Raw genomic sequence first — 19,049 nt, forward strand, 5'->3', positions numbered from 1 at the left:
ATTATCACTACAGCTATGTGAGCAAGGACGGAATATAATGGAAGTGTCAACCTTTTTAAAGCAAATATGTTGTGGCAAACATTTGAGTACAAAATATGTCCTACAAATGTGCTGTGTGGCCATTTTTAAACCAACATTTCCCCATAAATAGAATGTTAACCAGTTTAATGGTTTATTGGTTAACTAGGAGCGGGCTCGCCTCTGCTCAGACCTGTCTCGGGTTAGGGGTTAGGGTTTAGGGCTTTGCTTTGACTAAAGGTCGCCAAACTGGAGGTTTAAAGCAGTACCAAGTAACCTGTTTACCTTAAAGGGATATTTCAGGATTTTTGACATAGGGCCTCATTTCCTAGTTATCCTAGCGTGGCTCATTTCTGGAGATATTTTTTTTGTAATTTATGCAGTTCTTCTGTTTGAAGAGTTACGTGGCGCTAGGCTAATGCAAGGCTGGGGCATTTCTACGATATCAGCTAGCCTGCATTAAAAACAGTCCGACACACTCCACAGTGCACTTGAGGCAAATCACTTAAAACGGCAGACTAACCATATAAATGTCTGTGTCGATAGAGTAATTTTAACCATTTTGCATTTAAAATACCTTATATTTGAGCAGCATCAGCTTCGTGGTTGTATAAGCTATGCAGCGGCGGAGTGATCTGCTAGAAAATAGTCCCTCAAAATGCGATCATTCATGTGATGCAAGGCCAGTTATATTCCAAAAATGCAAAATGGTTGACACAAACATTTATATTGTTAGTCTGGAGCGGGTCAGACTGTTTTTAATGCAGTGTAGCTGATACCATAGAAATGCGCTAGCCTAGCACAAGCCTAGCGCCACGTAACTCTTCAAATATAAAAACTGCATGAATTACAACAACAAAAATCTCCTGAAATCAGCAACACTCTGGATAAGTAGGAAATCAGGCCCTATGTCAAAAATCCTGAAATATCCCTTTAATAAATCCTTTTCGTAGTCCTTCTGGGGGTAATACACGTGTTAATGGGATGATTGGGGGGTCTTTCATCTCCCCCTGGTGTTGCTGGTCAGAAAACCACACTTGCAGTTTTCCCTGCTCCGGATCGGAGGCGCAATATACACTAACAGAATCAAGAAGAAGAAGCTAACAGGCTAATGGGGAAAGCTAACTTGCTAGTTAAACAATATTTTACAGCCAAGTTTGAGTGAAAAAATATTTCCATTGTGTAATTGGATGTACAATGTCCCTCTGTCCCTTTGTCTTTTCTATCAATGTAGTATTTACTCTCACGGACAATTAATGAGTAAAAAAACGTAATATGCTACGACACCTGCAGTGGCGCTTATGGCCTCTAGGGGCATGAGCTACATAGTTCTGCTCTAAATACACTTGGTCCTTTTCCAAAAGATTGATACATGGCTGATGAAATGGCTGGTGATTTGGAGAACGTTTAGCTGCATGTATGCTTGTTTTTATTTTGAGTTCCATAATAGTTTAGTTGATCTTGTGACATTACGACATAACCTGGACTGTTGTGTGGCTTCATCAAGCTCTATACGTTCTGTTTCTTCCTTATGGCCATTTGGAGGTTAGTATCCCCGTCCAACACAATGACAATCTACTGTCCCAGATTCAATGGATTGATGCAAGCGTTGATATCAAAAGGTACCACGATGACTAACAGCAAACAGTGTTTTGCATTTGCCTTATTAGCTGTTTGAACTGTTAACATTGTTTTATGTGGGATACACATAAGTATAAGTTAACTATTGTGCTACATATTTTCACTATTCTTTGGGTCTGGTCTCAAAACTTTTTGTTGTTGTAACAGGAGATGAGCTGCTTTTCCCCCGTGGGGCCGGCCTGAATTTCACAGGAATGTAAAATCAAGGGTGATTCGAACAAGCAAACCATCAGCTGAGCCGCTGGGGTGTTGTTATGGCCAAAGGGGACAAGAGTGTACAGAATATTTGACCCACCAGGTTGAAAATATGAGACAAGAACAAGATAAATGGGGTGGGAAAAATGCAAAATGTGACTGTTGAAGTTTTTATTGTTGCTCAAATGTTTTTGGTAGATTGATTTATTTTTCTTTACTTAAAGGTCATGAGGTTAGTTGATAAATAGGCCGACATTGGTGATACTGAACCTCCTGTCATAACTCTAACTTTGTTCAGGATTTCTCAAGTACCCGCATTTGGAGTAGAGTATCACTCTGTGTGTCAGTGTGTTTTACAATATTTTAGGTTGAAGAAATACATGTTCCTTCTAAGATTGGTATAATCTAAATGTATTTTTTAAATGTGGAGATGAGAAATCCAATTAGGATTAAATGTATTAAATATATAGTGGAAAACCAGACACTCATACTGTAAAGTATGACAAAGCTCATGAGGTTGGGGAATTCCCCTAATCCAAATAAAAGCCAACATGACACACAAACAAACAAACCAAGATGCAAAGACATGCGTGGAATATAGTAATTGGCATGTTCTGAGATAAACACTGTACATGTGTAGCAAAAGGAAAAATTTAAAGCTAGGGCACCTTTGTAACATTACGTAGATTACAGGATACTGATTGTCTTATAATTATTGAGGCCCGTTTCTTCACAGAGGTTAGCAATCAGCGGAACCAAAGGGGCAATTTTGACTATTACGACCACCCGTTTGAGGCTTATGGGGGGTCCCTTGGTTTTATAAGATGCACATGTAAAAAAGATTGCACAAAGATGGAAATATTACGAGCATTCTCACTTACACTGTACTCTGCCTTATGGGTAAAGAGACTAGGATTACAGGGTGAAGACGACAGAGGGGATGAGTAGCCACAAATTGCAGGGAGCTGGAGTTAGCAGAGTGGGTGCATCAGCAGCACAGTGGAAAACTGGAATGTTTACATCTACTAGTATTCTCAAATGCATTGTAGATAATTTAATAAATAAATAGTTGGAAACATTACTTCTGAGGCTAATTTGTATCGGTTCCAGTCTGCAGCATCAAAGACGAGCAAAGAGTAAACTTTAAAGTCTGCCCAAAGGGACAAACTGTTCAAAAGGTTTTAGAACAAAGAGTGACCAGCAAGTTGTTCATAATGTTTTGCCTAATTGATGCAAATGTACAAAGCTTCATGTGCCTTTAGTTGAATATGCCCATCTCTCATCTGTCCTCCCTCCTCTCTCTGCCTGATGCCAGCGCCACACACCTTCAGTCTTTCTTTGAACTCTGTGGTCTCTGTCTTGTCTCTGGGCCCTATCTCCCACATTAACATCACAGGCTCCTATTGAAAAACACACTGTACATGTTCAAAAACCAGGTGGAGCTCCCAAACTGGAATGTGATGGTGTGATTAGGCCAACAATAAGAAGCCACTGCAGACAAAACCATCGCTTTGAACATGTTGTATTGTTTGTTTTCTCTTGGGAACCCTCATGCCTGGGATTTGGAAAGATGCTCCCTGGATTCAGCTAGCATTAGGATAGTGTTTCACACAGTGATCTTGACCATATTTTAACTGTTGACATTCTTTGACATTTTTTCCATAATTTTCAGAGCGTACTTTTGTTATGATTTGTTGCTCTTATTTCAATAATACTGGTGTAGGGCAGCTGCACGATAAGAGGTTTTACTGCTTTTGAAGATACTTATTTAGAAGGATAACATCAGAAGCCAGTTCATCAGTTGCAGAATTATCCTTGTATTTCAGTGAAGCAGCGATTTTAATGAAGAAATGTTATTTTTATTTGAATATTTAAGCGGCTGACAGGAAGTGACATAGAAGAAGGTAACGTTCCATAGCAATTTGACTCATTTCCCATTGACTTAACATGGTTGGCACGGCAACAGTTTAACATCGTTTACCTTCTTCTATGTCACTTTCTGTCAGTGTCCAATAAGGAAGTGAAACTATAAACATCACAAAAATGGCCAAACTAAAGAAAACTGGGTACAGTCTTGAGCAAAATCTTAAATACAATCGTGTTAGCAAAAATTGTGTCCAATATGTCATATGCACTTTAAACAGTAATCAGAAACTAGGACCAAAACAATGTAAGAAATTATAAAAATCATGACAAAAACTGAACTTTGATGGAAGACCTCATGATTTTGCGATACGTTGTGGCTTTTTGAGATATGGGTATGATCTCACAAAATGCGGCAAAGTCTGCAAAAACTGTTTGGCGACGTAGAGCCGTATTTTGCTTTTTTTCTCAAACACTGCTGTACATTTGTACCTAAAGGACCTTATAGTATTCATCTTTGATTACTCCTCATGTTAATGTTTATTACACATGCTTCGTCAAAGTCGTGCATTCCATAATATCTGTTTATGCTTTCAATAAATCTAATTTCTGCACGGTTCACTGCGAGGTCTTTTTGGAAAAATCTGGGGAAATCTTCTTATTTGGCCTTTTCCAACACATGTTCTGACAGAATTACTACAATGCGCGCAACCTGGTGGGCCGCTGGTTTCCAGAACATCCCTTTGAACTGGGGGAAAGCTGCATTCCTCTGTCATGCATAAAGTCCTTGTTTATGCTTTCACTCAGTAGTCCAATACGGAGACAGAAGTTTGGCCCACACGCTGTATATACATGGCTGAAACATGTGGTGTTCAATCCCACGTCTCAGGATCTATGGAGACACTGTGTACAACCCCAGTTCAGATGCATGATATAATAATGGTCTGCAATTTTCACAAAGCCATATTTACGGTATGTTGATCAATTCGATGGTACAAACATAACAAATTCAAAAGCTATTAATTGGTACATGGAATTATTAACTGCAACGCTGCTTGTCATTATGTACAAGCACTTATAGAATTTCTCGTGTACGCAACACGTATTACTCCCTGATGAAAGATTTGTGAACCCCTTGGTTGACAGATGTTTGTAAGGCGGGCTGATTATATATTCCCTTGCGTGTGGGCACAGAATGAAGCACTTTTAATCTGTGTTTGAAAACAGAAGCAGGTGCAGTGCCCATAATAAACAACAGAATGCAGAGCAGGTTACAATTAAAACAAGATGTCCGTGCATGACTCAGAGCTGCAGACATTTGTTTATTTGAGCCTCGAGGCCCGGCCGTTGGGAGTGAGCGGGGAAGTCTTCCGAGTGGTTTAATATGATTACGGATGAGCCCCGGTCATGGAGGTCAGCGGAGGAGAAGAAGAGAAGTCTGCCCCGTGATGTGATCAAGGATTACCACTTCCTCCTTCCTGTTTGTTTCCGTTTGGCCTTACAGCTGTGCACAGATGCCAAGAGAGAAGAGTGTTCTCACAGATAACACAAGCTAATTACAGTTAAGGATTCAGGCCCATTTCCTTTCCCTCTCCATCTCGTTCTTACATCTGGTTTATCTTCATTTTTTCCCTCTCTAAGTTGGATTCTTAACTGCTCCCCGACAAGATGACTGGGTTCATTTTGCTCCCGAGGACTTTATATGCTTTGCCAGGCCATGAAAGAAATGAGTAACTGATGAAACTAGCAATGCAATTATGAACAGTGAAGGAATATTTGAAATGCCTTTACAAAGTAAAAATTAGTGGTGGGATTTTGATTAACATTTTCAATCAATTTTAATTTTTGCCTTAAGCATAATTTATTTAGGGGTATTTTCTTTTTTAGTGGTTTATTTTAGATGCTTCTTTGTATTTTCCAACATTTTAACCTATTTGAAGTGGAGATGTGAGGCCTGTGACTTCAAAGACAATGATTAATTTTGGAGAATTATCTTTTTGAATAAGTTTATGTCAGTTTAACTCTGTCAATGAACAAGCTTGACAGTAAAATCGCTGGCTTTTTGTCCATAAGCAACGCCTTGCAAGAAAAAAGAAACTGAAAAGGTTTCTGTGCTGCTAAAGTAAAGTTTGATTAATTTAGATTAAAAGTTTTAATCGTACTAAACCTTATGCAATTTATTAATTGGAATTCATCCAAAAAAAGGTCCCTATTTATAGTATACAATATATAATATGTAATATTTATGTCCCCTCCTGGAACAAACCTCCTGGTTTGTCGGGGACTTTGTGCCCCTGGGTCTCCCATGGCAAACACGTCCCAAGTGACAGATCACACAAAGGACGGAAGAAGCCCATTTTGAGAGACCAACAGGCCCGTTTAATCGTGAGGCCATCCTCCTGTGAACCGAACACCTGCAGGAGGAGCCATATGGGGCTGGTGCAGTGTGATTTGGGCAGCTCAGACTGCTGCCCCCATGACCCGGCAACGGACAAGTGGAAGAAGACGTTTAATAAGATGGATAATATTTATGTTGGTGTGAGCAGGTCAACCAATAAAAAAAAGGTTGTGTGAACTGGGGATGCAGTAAACATTCTTATTTAATTAACAGGAAAAAACAAATCAACTTGTTCCCTTTGCATCAACATTTTCTGACCAAAGACTAAACCAGAGCAACAATAGTAATTTCACTGAATAGGTTTGTTCATGTGGCATATTATAAAGTTCATGAATTCTTGAGAAGAAATTGCCTATTATTAACTATCAAAATGCAGATGTAATGACCTGGTTTACGGTTATTTCTAAAATCCCAACATCCAGCAGTCCAGATTAGTTGGATTACGACAAACAGTTGTTTCACTCTCTCCCTCTTTCATTGTTCATTAAATTAAAAACAATCGGGCACAGGGTCTTTTAAGAGCACAACACGCATTTACAATCAAGGCAAATTTGCTTCTACCTGCTATAATAAGAGCAGGTAGAAGCATAGCAGATTATGTTTCCTGTAATTCACTGATGTTTTAGTGTTTGAAGACCCAACACCTGCTCCCCATAGACTTTCAGAGCAGCACTATTCAATGTGCCCCCATGTCTCAGCTTTGTTAAGCATTCCTCCAATGTACGGGTCTTTGCAGAGGAAAGGGACAGCGGCCACAACTTAGACTGGACAGTGAAGAAGTTAAGAATGCTTGGACGTCACACTTAGAAATAATGAGATAACTTTACTCTGTGAAACAATGTGATGATGAACATTACACAGTTTCATTTATCATTGAGCCATCAATGAGCCATGTGTGAACAAAGAGCGCTATCTACTGACCAAAATAAGCCATTGCAAATGGATTTGATCAACAACATACATAGACAGATTGTTTGCCAGAAATAGGCCTACAGCATGAACAGAAAATAAACTGTACCTTAAATTAACGTGAACTTGTCTGATGATGATCATCAGAGTGATGGCCCTTACATCAGTGCCTTGGTGCTCCTTGAAAAGGCTTTGTCCCTAAACACTTCATATGGCCACAGTAGCATCAAAATTCCCTTCATTTTACAGCTTTTGCTTCTGCTGCTGTTCAGTTCCTGTTCAGAGAACAGGAAAAGTATACAAATTATTACATATACAAGCATTTCTTTTTACATAAAAAAGATCAACTTGTAGCTTTACCTTTGGGGATAAACTTGAGCGAGCTACTAAAAATTCAGAAACGAGACAGTCCTTCTTTTGGTCCATCATACAAGAACTCGTGTCCCAAACCGTTACCACATTTGCCACAGCAAACCTGATGATCAAATTTGCACGATTAAAGCTTATATTGCAGTAGAGGAATAAAGTTAAGAGGCAACTTAGCAGGTTGTTTAAAAAAGTTTAAATGTGTAGTTAATGGTACTATTTAAAAGCTTTTTTGTCCCTTTCTTATAACCTCAACTCCCTGTAAACCCTTAAATACCAATTCATCAAAAATATGTGTGTGTCAATCCTATTTATCATTCATTATATTGTCCAACTAACCCACTGCACCCTCACCTTCACAGGTCCCCATGCCTCAGGATACTTGGCCACACTGTCTTCGTGAATGGTCTGAGAGAAAGCTGGCCAAGGAGACGAGTGCTGAAACTTTGAGCTGCTGGAGAACAACTCATAGCCACAGTCGGAGCACACATATATGCCTCAAAATGGGAAAGAAATATGTCAATAAATGTAAGATCTTCAGAACCAATGTGATATTTTTTCAGAGACCAGTCAGCTCACCGGGCTGGAAATGGTTTGTATATTCTTCCCCTCCAGAAAAAGAGCAGTATGACATTTCGTCCATGTTTTTCTCTCAGAGCTTGAGCTGGAAATAACTTTGAGCTGGGTCAGAGTTGTGTAAAGTTAAGTAATGTTCATTACTTCCACATGAGGGCAGCACTGACCATCAGCTTCTGCAGTCACTTGTTAACTGATTGGTTATGGATGAAATTCCAGTTATATGCAAAGACACATTAATATATGTAAGGAAATTATTTATTGCAGTTGTGTACATAAGTGAGGTATTCTCATTACACAGATTATTTCACATACATTCGATGTTTGAAAAGGTTAACGCATCAAAATGTTACAAGAGAGACGTCAAAATATCCTCATTGGAATCATAATTCAGTCATAATTTATTACAAAAGCGTTGTACTTCATGACAATAAATTAAACATCATTACCCCTCTTTAAACTAGATAACTGAGTAACTATAAATTTGCATAGAAAGACCTGTCTTGTGTTGCATGCTGTTCGCTGTGGTCACAATTCTTCAGAGCTCTGGTGTCCCTGGCAAGGCTTGTACCAGATCTCACCATACAATGCCCACATCTTCGGCAGCTGAGCAACTTCGACGGGTCCAGCAGCAGAAATGGTTGTTCAAAGCTCGCCTTATTGTCCATCAACCTTATCTGAAATGAAGAGATGAATTATGAGCTGAATGATGATTATCGGCGGTGTAGGTGATTATTCGTCAGTATAATAATTGTTCTGACCTTTCGGGATGAACTTCAGTGAGCTGCTGAATATTCAGAAGCGTGAAAGCCCTTTAGATGGGCCATCATTTATAAATTCGTGACCTAGTCCATTCCCGCACTTCCCACATCGCACCTGAAAAGCAAACAAGGCATTTCATATCACAAACTAAAACTTTTTTAGTATTATTATTATTATATATGACTTATAGACTTTCTCTGAACATCTTTTGTTTGATTACCTATGCCGTGGTTTGATTACCACCGCATAGCAAAGGCGGTGGTCATACCGCCTTTGCTATGCCCAATCCCGTCAGACCTTGGAAGCTAAGCAGGGAAGGCCTGGTCGGTACTTGGATGGGAGACCGTTTGGTAACACCAGGAAGCCTAGCGAATGTAGTGAGTGAGTGAGTGGATGGTGGTGGCCGGAGGGGCCGATGGCGCAGACTGGTTGCCTCGCTTCCGTCAGTCTTCCCCAGGGCAGCTGTGGCTACAATAGTAGCGTACCACCACCGAGTATGGAGTGAACGAATAGTGCAATGTAAAGCGTCTTTGAGTGTCCAGAAAAGCGCTATATAAAACCAATGCATTATTATTATAATTACCTTGTATGCCCCAGGTCTTTCCTCATGTTTGGACACACTGTCCGCCTGAATAGTCTCTGTGAACGCAGGCCAAGGGGAAGAGTGCTCATACTTGGATCGGCTGGAGAAGAGCTGGTGGTCACACTTTGAACACACATAAATCCCTATAAGCATAAACAACAGTCATTTATGTGGATTATTCTGGCTATACGCCATAACAGGTGGAAAGTACCAATGCATTGAGGTGTTTTTCCACTCTAATGTTACTTCTGGTTTTCAATTTATTTTGCAAGGTTTGTTGTGCAACTGTGGGTGTTATACAACATACTGTACATTTACTACCGTGTTAAAACTAGTTAATTAAGAGTCAAATTTCCGTAACATCGATGTTTTACAAATTAAAAGTTGACCATGGATCATGCCCACAACAAAAACAGTGAAGAATAAGCTTGCGTGCAGCTCTCTGTCTTGAATGAGGATTATGTAAAGTGAAGCGAGACACCAGCCCGAAAAGCACAAGACCACAGTTATAAGTTATAACTTAGTTTGTATTCACTTACCGGGCGTGAAGTGGTCTTTAAAGGCCTCTCCCCCGAAAAAAGAACAAAACGACATACTTCGTTACGAGGATGTTCTTCGGAGTGTGCGCTAAAGTTCTACAAAAACATGTAAATAGAAAATACGGAGGGGATTTCCGGTTTGTAAAGATTTTCAAAATAAATGAACATATTACGTCAAAGTATGGTCAAAGTTCTCTGTTTGAGAAAAGTTTGTTTTTGTTCTTTATTTTCATTTTCTTATTTTTATTCTTGTTGTCCGTCAAAAAGATGAGATGATTTGAAGACATCATTCAGAGGAAAGCCTGGATGGTCAGAAGGAAGTTTTTATTTTTTTCTATTTTTTTTATGGCGCCCAATAAATTGGTCTATTATAATATAAGTGAACTGGCTCTCTTTATCATAGTAAAAAAAAAAAAAAAAAGATAATATAATAGCTCCTCTGTTATTGTCCTGTCGGGTGTTGATGTAGGAAAAAGCAGCCTATGTTTGACAATTGAAAATATTTTTTGAGAAATTACACATTAACACTTTACAATATTTTGCAGGATACAAAATGGCAAAAACTCACGCGTTTGAGCAGCAAATCCTCGACAAAGAAGTTGTGATGTTTTGCTCACAGGGAGCTAACAGTTCACATAAGAAATAATATCTTGTTCTGAGGTACAATGTTGAAGTGATGCCTCGGTTTCAAAAAGAGTAATTTGCTTTTGAAAAATCATTTATAGGCTGCTTCCTCCCAAACAGTAGGTTAATTTGAGCGGAGGTGGGCATGGGGTGCATATAGCCCATTTAAGTCAGTAGGTGGCACCATTCTTACTTTTGGGTAGGCTAGACAGAACTTCATATGATTCTGTTTTGTTGTCTCATTCGGTTATAGCTATCGATGCGTCTGTTCATTCATTCCCCCCTTGCAGTCGCCGTCTTGAAGATTGTGTTATTGCAGAATGCGCAGACCGCAGTGTGGGGAGTTTGTGTATTTTGACACCGGCCGCACAGCAGAGAGGAGGAGTCGTCGCCTCCTGTTGGCTTCAGGTCTAATCTGGATTAAAGTTTGGTTCAGTCTGCGGCCACGACTCCATTAATCACATTATTCTATCTAGGACTCCTCTCTTCAGGCCAAATACGGAAATATCACGTCGCTGGATCAACCTTTTTGATAAATGCCAAAGATGGTTGGCTTTAACGCAGTCTCTCCAAACCGGGTGTCTCTGTGCTGTGAACTGATGTGAGCGCAGCGATGAGAACAACATCACCACGCGCTGCAGCATCCGGACCCATCACTGCGGGAGAGTGCAGTGCAGCATCGGGCTGCCCTCGGTCTCTCTGATCTGTGACATTAAAGCTGCGCTAAATGCAACACTAAGGTGAGTGCGATAAATAAGAGTACACTGCATAATATAAGTTACTATTTTGTCCAAAAATGTAGTTTTAGATTGTAAAGAGCAGCTTCGGTGGGTTGAGATTATACAGGTTAATTTGTGATTAGAAATCTTAACGGCAGCCTCATAGACATTATCATTGAGATGGAAAAAGGGGACTAAAATGAAAGAAGCAGATCTGACAGTAATAGCAGCACATTAATTTCAGGTCAACTGAGATTAATAATTTGATTTATAGTAATCTATATATTAAAAAAACTATTAACGTACTTCTGACCTTCAGGATGATGCTGTACTGGCATAAACAAAACAGCTTTGTCTTTCTTCTTTCAGGTTACTTGACATTTGCTCCAGTGTTGTCGTGGATCATGTCCAATGCCCCTGCTCCACTGGGTTGACTATTTGAACACAAACACCATGGAGGAGAGCAAGCTCATATTCAGCTTGGACGTCTGTGAAGAAGGACCTACAGTGTCTTTTTCTAAAGACAAACCACAGACAGGGGACAACTTTGCTGTGGGGATGGATCTCAGTCCAAACCAGGACCCCAGTTGTCAAGCTCCTACTTTGTCTCACTCTCCCTCCTCTCCGGGCTCACTCACAGATATGTGCACAACGGCCACCAGCCTCGTCAAATCCTCATCTTCTGAGCTTGAGCTGAAGGAATGTAGCCCACTGAAAGGCAAACCTCTGCTTTCTCTCGTCAAGTCGCTGAGCACAGAAATTCCCCATAGAACGGAGTATGACGAGAATCTATCAAAATCAGACTCAAAGCTTCATTTGCACCCAAGGCAACCACTCACTCCGCAGAAGTTCCCCGAAGCAAGACCCAAAGAAGTCAAATTAACTGACAGTGAACCCCCTTCGGCGGGCAGTGTATCTCCCATTGAATCGAAGGGCAGCTCTTTGATTGCGGAGTTTGAGGACACGCGGCGTAAATTTTCTGAAGCTATGCAGGATCCTCTCTCCATGTTTAGTAAGATTATTGGTGATGAAAGCCCCAAGCAAGGAAGGACTATGAGTGCCGGAGACCCCACCATTTCCTATGTGCCAGACTTAAAGTGCCGCAAAAGGACAGACAGCGAGCACATTGGGAAATTCAATAAAAAAACACCTATTACACCAGAACATCAGCATATCACTACAGCCGACAAAAACGACATGTGTACATTTGACGACACCGCGCAGGGTTTCAATCTGTCGACCGGAAATCGAACAAATTACAGAAGTTATACCCATTATCAAAGCATGCTCCCATGTCCCTCATTGCCTCTCTACTGGCTCCTTCCTGTTGGACTTATGGCCTATGGCTTCTTCATTCTTCCCTTGCCCTCGTATGTGACCGGCCTGTCTGTGGGGGTGGCATGCGGATTCATTTTGGGACTAGTTGTTGTATTTTTCTTTGCCCCAAGACATAGATGTACTACCATGGTGAGAAATAGAAGGCTGAATATAACTCCGCTGGATGGAAACAAATCAGATGAAGGCATTCTGAAGGTAATCAAAGGGATTTTTTAAGGTAATTCTCGTGTTGTTTTCAGGCAAATCAGACGTGCGCCAGGCCTCTCATTTGCCTTTAGGAAAATGTTCTTTCATGTGTACATTTAATCTCCAACAACCTCCCAAGCTATTTTCCTTCCACACCTGTAGACAATTGTAATATTCTATACTCAATAAACTCCAGATTAGTCCATAGTGCTAAATGAGTTCGATGTGTTGTGCATGTCTCATGTTTCCCTCCAGCTGAGCTTTGCTGTCACACTGGAGAGGGATCATTCATGGTGGATTTAATTAGCCTGAGTATGGTATTTTGTCAATATGAAAACTGGAGTATTGTGTCAAGTGTTAAAGAGGCCGCAATGCATTAAAGCTAACAGCCATTTGATAAAACGTATGATTGCAACTACAGCAACTAATGTGATTGCAATCTGGCTCTTATTAGTCTGCATGAAGCATTATTTGATCTGTCCGAGTGCAACACATTTATATGTTTCCACTTAAACATTCTTATATAGTATTGCATGTAGAGACATGGTCAAAGCTAGTGAATGAATTCATAATATTATCGCGATACTCATCAAATGAACTTATATGTAAGTTAATTTGTTATATCATATTTTCTCTTAGGGTTGGATGAATGAGGCACACACTTACGACCCTGAGACTTTTCACCCTTCAGTCACACACTCTGTCCATGTGTCATTGGAGGGGACCCGGCTGCAGCTCTCCTACCCAAGTGCCAACATCCGCCGGTGGGCATCACTCAACGAGACCCCCCCAGAGACTGCTGCGTTTGTGCACACACGGGTCTACCAGCTCACAGACTGCAAGGTCAGTGTGAATGGTGCTCTTCAAAGACTCCACGGGAGCAGGCATGTAAAGAAACACACCAGGTGAATGCTTTGTTTCACGTCCCGGCCAAACAACAACCAGGCCGGGAGAAAACAACGGCCAACTGTCATCGTGGGCAGACAACTTGATAATAAAGCACTGGTCTTAGATCGTGCAATTTGACTTTACATCAAGCTTATGAAAGACTTACAACATTTCCACTGAATCTTGATAAGTCTATATTAGATGTGTTTACTACTTGTCCTGAACACAATCTGCAACAATGTGGGTAAATTTACAATATGTTTTATCACAGGTGTCTCTGTTGCCTCCTGGGTTGGCACGAAAAAGGATATGGAACAAGAAGTACCCCATCTGTATTGTTTTGGCTCCTGGGGCACATGAGGAGCAGGACGTCGAGACTGAGACACCAGTTACCCTTTACCTGTTTGGCCGCTCAGGCCGGGACAAGGAGGAGTGGTTTCAGCATTTCCTTTCTGCATCAAAGCCTGAGATGAAGAGCATTGTCAGAGATGAGGGGAGCTCAGGTAAGGCATAGATGGTATGACATGCTCTGAGCTGCGCTGTACTTCTCTATGTTTTTTGCAGCAGGTGCAGCTTGTATTGAAGAAAATGTTGAAGATAGTTGTGAGGAGCTGGTCGACTTAACTGGAGCTCTGAAAACAAGAACCTTTGTGGACTACAGCACCTACATGGCTCAGCTTATTGACTCAGACTTTTATGGCGATATCCCCAGCCCATCGGAGAAGGAAGGCCCCACAATATTCAAAAACACCAGTGAGGTAAAAATGACTGTAAGGTAGAGAGTGGCATGATTAAAACTCTATAGTGGTGGATAGTGTTTTTATTATTGGACTGCAAGTGCAATTAAGCTAACAAACTGAATAATAATATCTCTTTTAAACGTACCGCTTTAGAATCCTGACACAAACAGCACATGTGGTGTCCAGCCTGAAGCAGAGCCGGGCTGCTCTGCAGAGGCACAGCCTCAATGGGTGAACTCACTTGTGGGAAGAATCTTCTGGGACTTTCTCAAAGAAAAGTACTGGACTGACCAGGTGTCACATAAGATTCAGAAGAAACTCAGTAAAATCAAGGTATGAAGGAAATTATTTTTTCCAGGAAAGAGAGCTTTGTATTTATTTAACTTTTATTTTTGTTCATTTAACAAATGTCTAATTGTAGTATTTCGGCATTTAACACTTGACATGAGATTACCTTTTGTTTTCTCAAGAGGAAAATTATTTAAGCTTGGCTAAAAGTAACCGTGATAACGCAATAAGGATATGTGAATTGAGAGTCAGGTGCAGCTCTCTGCAGTTTGCAGTTTGCTTGTGCCAGTGAGAGCCAAGCTGATAAAGCAGTCCTTCTGCAGGAGTGAGCACTGATGACATAACAGTTTACTGCCCAACTCTCACACTCTGTTTCCCCCTCCTAAGTAGAATGACATCATACTCATATTAAATATGACCTATAAAGTCTTAGTGGTATTTTTTATGGTACATCCTAATGTCTTCGCTTGTATTTTCACTGCAGTTGCCCTACTTTATGAATGAACTGACTCTTGCGGATATCGACATGGGCACTTGTCTACCTCAAGTCATCAGCACTTCCAAACCTTCACTGGATCGCAGAGGTAAACTTACTTCACTAAATTAAATAAACCTTTTCACCAAAAAACAGCATGGAGTAGTTGGTTTATTTCAAAGATGAGTTTTAATGTGGATAGTTTTCACTCTAAATACTATGTTACCTTTTTTCAAAATGCTGCCATCCATTTGGGTCATTGCCTAATCTACTGTTAAGTTTGCCTTTAAAACCCTTCCATTGTCTCCAACTGAGGCGATCCGCAATCCTCTTAGCCTAAGCCTAACCAACAATAACAAGCTCACACTAACCTCTGTATGTCTGATGTCTCTTCTGGCAGATCGCCAGTGTCCAATATACTCACTTAGCTCACGCGTTATCCTCCCCTGTTCTTTGGCTTGCTTTGTAGGTCTCTGGTTGGAAATGGAGGTCATGTACACTGGCTGCCTTCAGATGACTCTCGAGACCAAGATGAACCTGTGCAAGTTGGGGAAAGATGGTGAAGTCCAAGCTGAAACTCTTCAAGAAACTCTTCCATTTGGGTGAAAATTTTGTAGTTCATTCCAGTCTTTTACAAAACGTTGAGCCGAAATTTATTTACATATATTATATTCATTTTTTATAAAATTGTTTCCTAATAGATTTTGGAAATATGGATTCATACCCCTCTTATTCCAATGTTGTTTTGCTTAAGTCTGATACATAACTCAACTCAAACTCAAATTATTATTATTTTCATTCTAAACATTTTACTCTGGGGCTTATATAGAGATTTCATGGGCAATTAATTGATTTACTACAGACCCTAATTTTGACTGTACACTAATGATTGAAGGGCTTGGGAATGAGTCTTTTGTTGTGTGTATAAGCTCTGAATACTTAGTTTTCAAATTTCGCATTTTCACTTTTTAAAGCAGTACTAAGTAGCTTGTTTACCATAATAAATCCTTTCCGTTGTCCTTCTGGGGGTACTACAAGTGTTAATGGGGTGATTGGGGGGTCTTTCATCTCCCCCTGGTGTCTGGTGCCACCCCCACCCACCATACACACTAATAGAATCACAAAGAAGAAGCTAACAGGCTAACGGGCAAAGCTAACTGCGGGCTAGTGCCACTTAAGTAATATTTACAGCCAAGTTTGAGTGAGAAGAAAATCTCCATTGTATAATTGGATGTCCAATATTCCTCTCTCCTTTTGTCTTTTCTGGCAGAGTAGTATTTACTCTCACACAAAATGAATGAATAAAAAAACGCAACATGCTACAACACCTGCAGTGGCGCTTATGGCCTCTAGAGGCATGAGCTACCTAGTACTGCTTTAAATGTCTATTGTTAAGCTTGACTTTAACTTAACTTTAATGTGTTGTAGGTTAATAGAAATAATTCAAACTCTCTAAACCCAATGTACGTGCCCAGGGTAGTGTTTGTTCCTTTCATTCTTCAAATCATTCTCCCTCAAGAGCTCACACACTTTATGTTAATTACGAGTCCAAAAGCAGCTTCAAAGCCTAAATAAAGTTTGTTGATGTATCTGATCTGTTTTTCTAGGTCTAAACCCAGGCTGTCGGTTCTGGCTGACAGTGATGAAGAGTCCTCCAGCGCAGGGTCGTCTGATGAAGAAGAAGTGTTTGAGCCACTGGGGCCTCCAGGAGAGAAGAGCGCTGTCGTGGTGCCTGAAGGGTAAATCACCCAAATTCCCCTTTATTTATGAATCATCTACTCCACAGCCACTGTACTATTTACCTTGCAAGCACCAGATTCAGCCTTATTTCCCCTGAGTTCACATGATGGATGGGTGGATGGACGGTAGTGGCCTGTAGAACTACAATGGTGAATAGGGTTTGGAATGGGATGTTATGGATTGAATATTTTTATTAAAGAAATCTGTCATATTAGGGGGTAATAGCAAATGTTTTTCTTTAATTTCTCTATTGTTTTTAGCCAGGCTGTCAAAGTACTTTTGTGTGAACAGTATTGTAAATATTTAAATGTCCCCTGGTTTGTTGTAATTCAAGTTGTGTAGTAAGTAATGTCTTCTGCTGATATTTTTTGTTTATTATTCAATATCATAATTTTTTTCTTTTCCCCTGTGATAGCGGGAACAGCACGGGCAGGAAGATTCTCCGATTTGTGGATAAGATCGCAAAGTCCAAGTACTTCCAGAAGGCTACTGAAAACGAGTACATCAAAAAGAAGATTGCAGAAGTGTCCAACATGCCTCTAATGCTCAGTGTGGAAGTCCAGGAGCTGTCAGGGACTCTGGCCATCAACATACCTCCGCCCCCTACAGACAGAATATGGTATTGATTTGTTGTTTGTATTACCGTAAATAACGCCTGTTGATGTTCAAGCATTTACAACTACGATGTTTGTTTGTTTTGACGCTGCAGGTACAGTTTCCGCGTGCCCCCACAGTTAGACCTTCATGTCAGGCCTATGCTCGGGGAGAGGGAGGTTACACTCACACATGTCACTGAGTGGATAGAAAAGAAGCTGCAGTGTGAATTTCAGGTACATTTTTTTTTTCTGTGTATAATCTACATTTGAAATTTGGGGCTTTTGTGTTGCTTTTCCATCACTTGTTAGTTATGTTTTTGTCACTTTTTTAGCTGCGTCTTCATCCTTGTTTTTTCAAGAAGCTTTTAGATTTGGGTAAAGTCGAAGTAGAGAAAATGTGCTCGGTTCAGGCGGGGGTTAAGAGGTTAACAGAGCACATTTTCTCCAGTTCGGCTTTACCCAAATCTAAAGGTTTCTGGACTGGAGCTTACAGCCTATAGGCCAGTGTAACGCCTCATTTGAAAGCTAAGGCCTACAAAATTTATCTAAACTGGTCTTTTTCCTTGTGTGGTTGTCACATTTTTCACCGTCTTTTTCATGTAGTTTTTATCGATATATATATGTATTTTTTTTTTTGGCTTTTTATTGTGTTTTTTCACACTTTGTCACTTCTTTGCTGGGTTTATGGTCACTTTTTTGGTAACTTTTCTGTTGCGTTTTCATCCTAGTTTTTTTTTTTTGTTGCTATTATGATGCTTTTACAACAAAGCTTTCAGATTTGGGTAAAGCCAAACCGGAGATAATGTGCTCGGTTCGGGTGGGGGTAAAAATCTGTTTTGCTGCTGTATAGACATATAGATGTTTAAAAACATCTATACCTGAGCGCAATGACTGGATCTGACTGCCTATGTCAATATACCTTTAAGATTGTCTTTCTTCATATTTTTTCTAAACCTTGCCTATTTTTTATGTATTATTGTGTGGTAATCAGTGAAGAGTAGAAGAGTGAAGATCAGTACTGCAGTATAATGAAACAGGAATAATTAGAAAGTTCTGAAAACACTGAAGTATGAATACAACTAATACATTTTTCTGTTCCTGACAACAGAAAGTGTTTGTAATGCCTAACATGGATGATCTGTACCTACCACTGATGACCTCCGGCCTGGAAAGCACACCACCGTCCCAGCACTCGTCTGTCCCTTCATCGCAACAGTCCTCCATCGAGTCTCAGGACTATTTATCCGAATAGGTGACACCAAGATGAGAGCGGTAGTAATGTTTACTTTGCATGGACAGAGGGGGTTGACTTGAAGCTAATTTCATACTTTTCCACCAAACTTTCAAGGCTGTGGAATTTAATGGTGTAATGTTCCCCTGTACCCTTGCTGTAAGAGCAGTTAAATATGCCAAGGTTTCGAACACCAATGGAAGCTGGTTTTCCAAAAGGTTACCATTTTTTAAGGCCAAAGTGGACATTTTTGCATGGCATTAATGCTCACGTCGCTTGTTTGTTCATCCAAAAATGTTTCTGCATCTTTTGTCAAACATACAGTATTTTTGCACGTGTCTTGGAGAAATAAACAAAACATTCAAATTACATTT

General features: G+C 40.3%; 3 protein-coding genes across 3 annotated transcripts; 1 reads left to right on the forward strand and 2 right to left on the reverse strand.

The window, feature by feature from the left end:
• Nucleotides 1-5,187: 5,187 nt before the first annotated feature.
• LOC306969324 (methionine-R-sulfoxide reductase B1-A-like) lies at nt 5,188-8,042 on the reverse strand. The gene is made up of 5 exons (XM_079564938.1): nt 7,970-8,042; nt 7,745-7,887; nt 7,385-7,499; nt 7,134-7,299; nt 5,188-5,221 (listed from the first exon to the last, which is right to left on the reverse strand). Exons 1-4 carry the CDS (start codon nt 8,031-8,033, stop codon nt 7,268-7,270), a joined length of 354 nt encoding a protein of 117 aa, XP_079421064.1. The 5' UTR covers nt 8,034-8,042; the 3' UTR covers nt 5,188-5,221; nt 7,134-7,267.
• A 353-nt stretch (nt 8,043-8,395) lies between these two features.
• On the reverse strand, nt 8,396-9,988 carry LOC306969481 (methionine-R-sulfoxide reductase B1-A-like). The gene is made up of 4 exons (XM_079565109.1): nt 9,851-9,988; nt 9,312-9,454; nt 8,728-8,842; nt 8,396-8,643 (listed from the first exon to the last, which is right to left on the reverse strand). The coding sequence occupies exons 1-4, from the start codon at nt 9,903-9,905 to the stop codon at nt 8,624-8,626; spliced, it is 333 nt and encodes a 110-aa protein (XP_079421235.1). The 5' UTR covers nt 9,906-9,988; the 3' UTR covers nt 8,396-8,623.
• A 1,210-nt stretch (nt 9,989-11,198) lies between these two features.
• Nucleotides 11,199-18,989, forward strand: LOC306969501 (testis-expressed protein 2-like). The gene is made up of 12 exons (XM_079565130.1): nt 11,199-11,214; nt 11,563-12,726; nt 13,357-13,560; nt 13,877-14,108; nt 14,170-14,363; nt 14,499-14,678; nt 15,118-15,217; nt 15,578-15,710; nt 16,716-16,847; nt 17,264-17,467; nt 17,558-17,678; nt 18,553-18,989. Exons 2-12 carry the CDS (start codon nt 11,605-11,607, stop codon nt 18,694-18,696), a joined length of 2,766 nt encoding a protein of 921 aa, XP_079421256.1. The 5' UTR covers nt 11,199-11,214; nt 11,563-11,604; the 3' UTR covers nt 18,697-18,989.
• The last annotated feature ends 60 nt before the right edge of the window (nt 18,990-19,049 follow it).

Source organism: Gobius niger (genome assembly GCF_951799975.1).
Source record: "Gobius niger genome assembly, chromosome: 10".
NCBI lineage: Eukaryota > Metazoa > Chordata > Actinopteri > Gobiiformes > Gobiidae > Gobius > Gobius niger.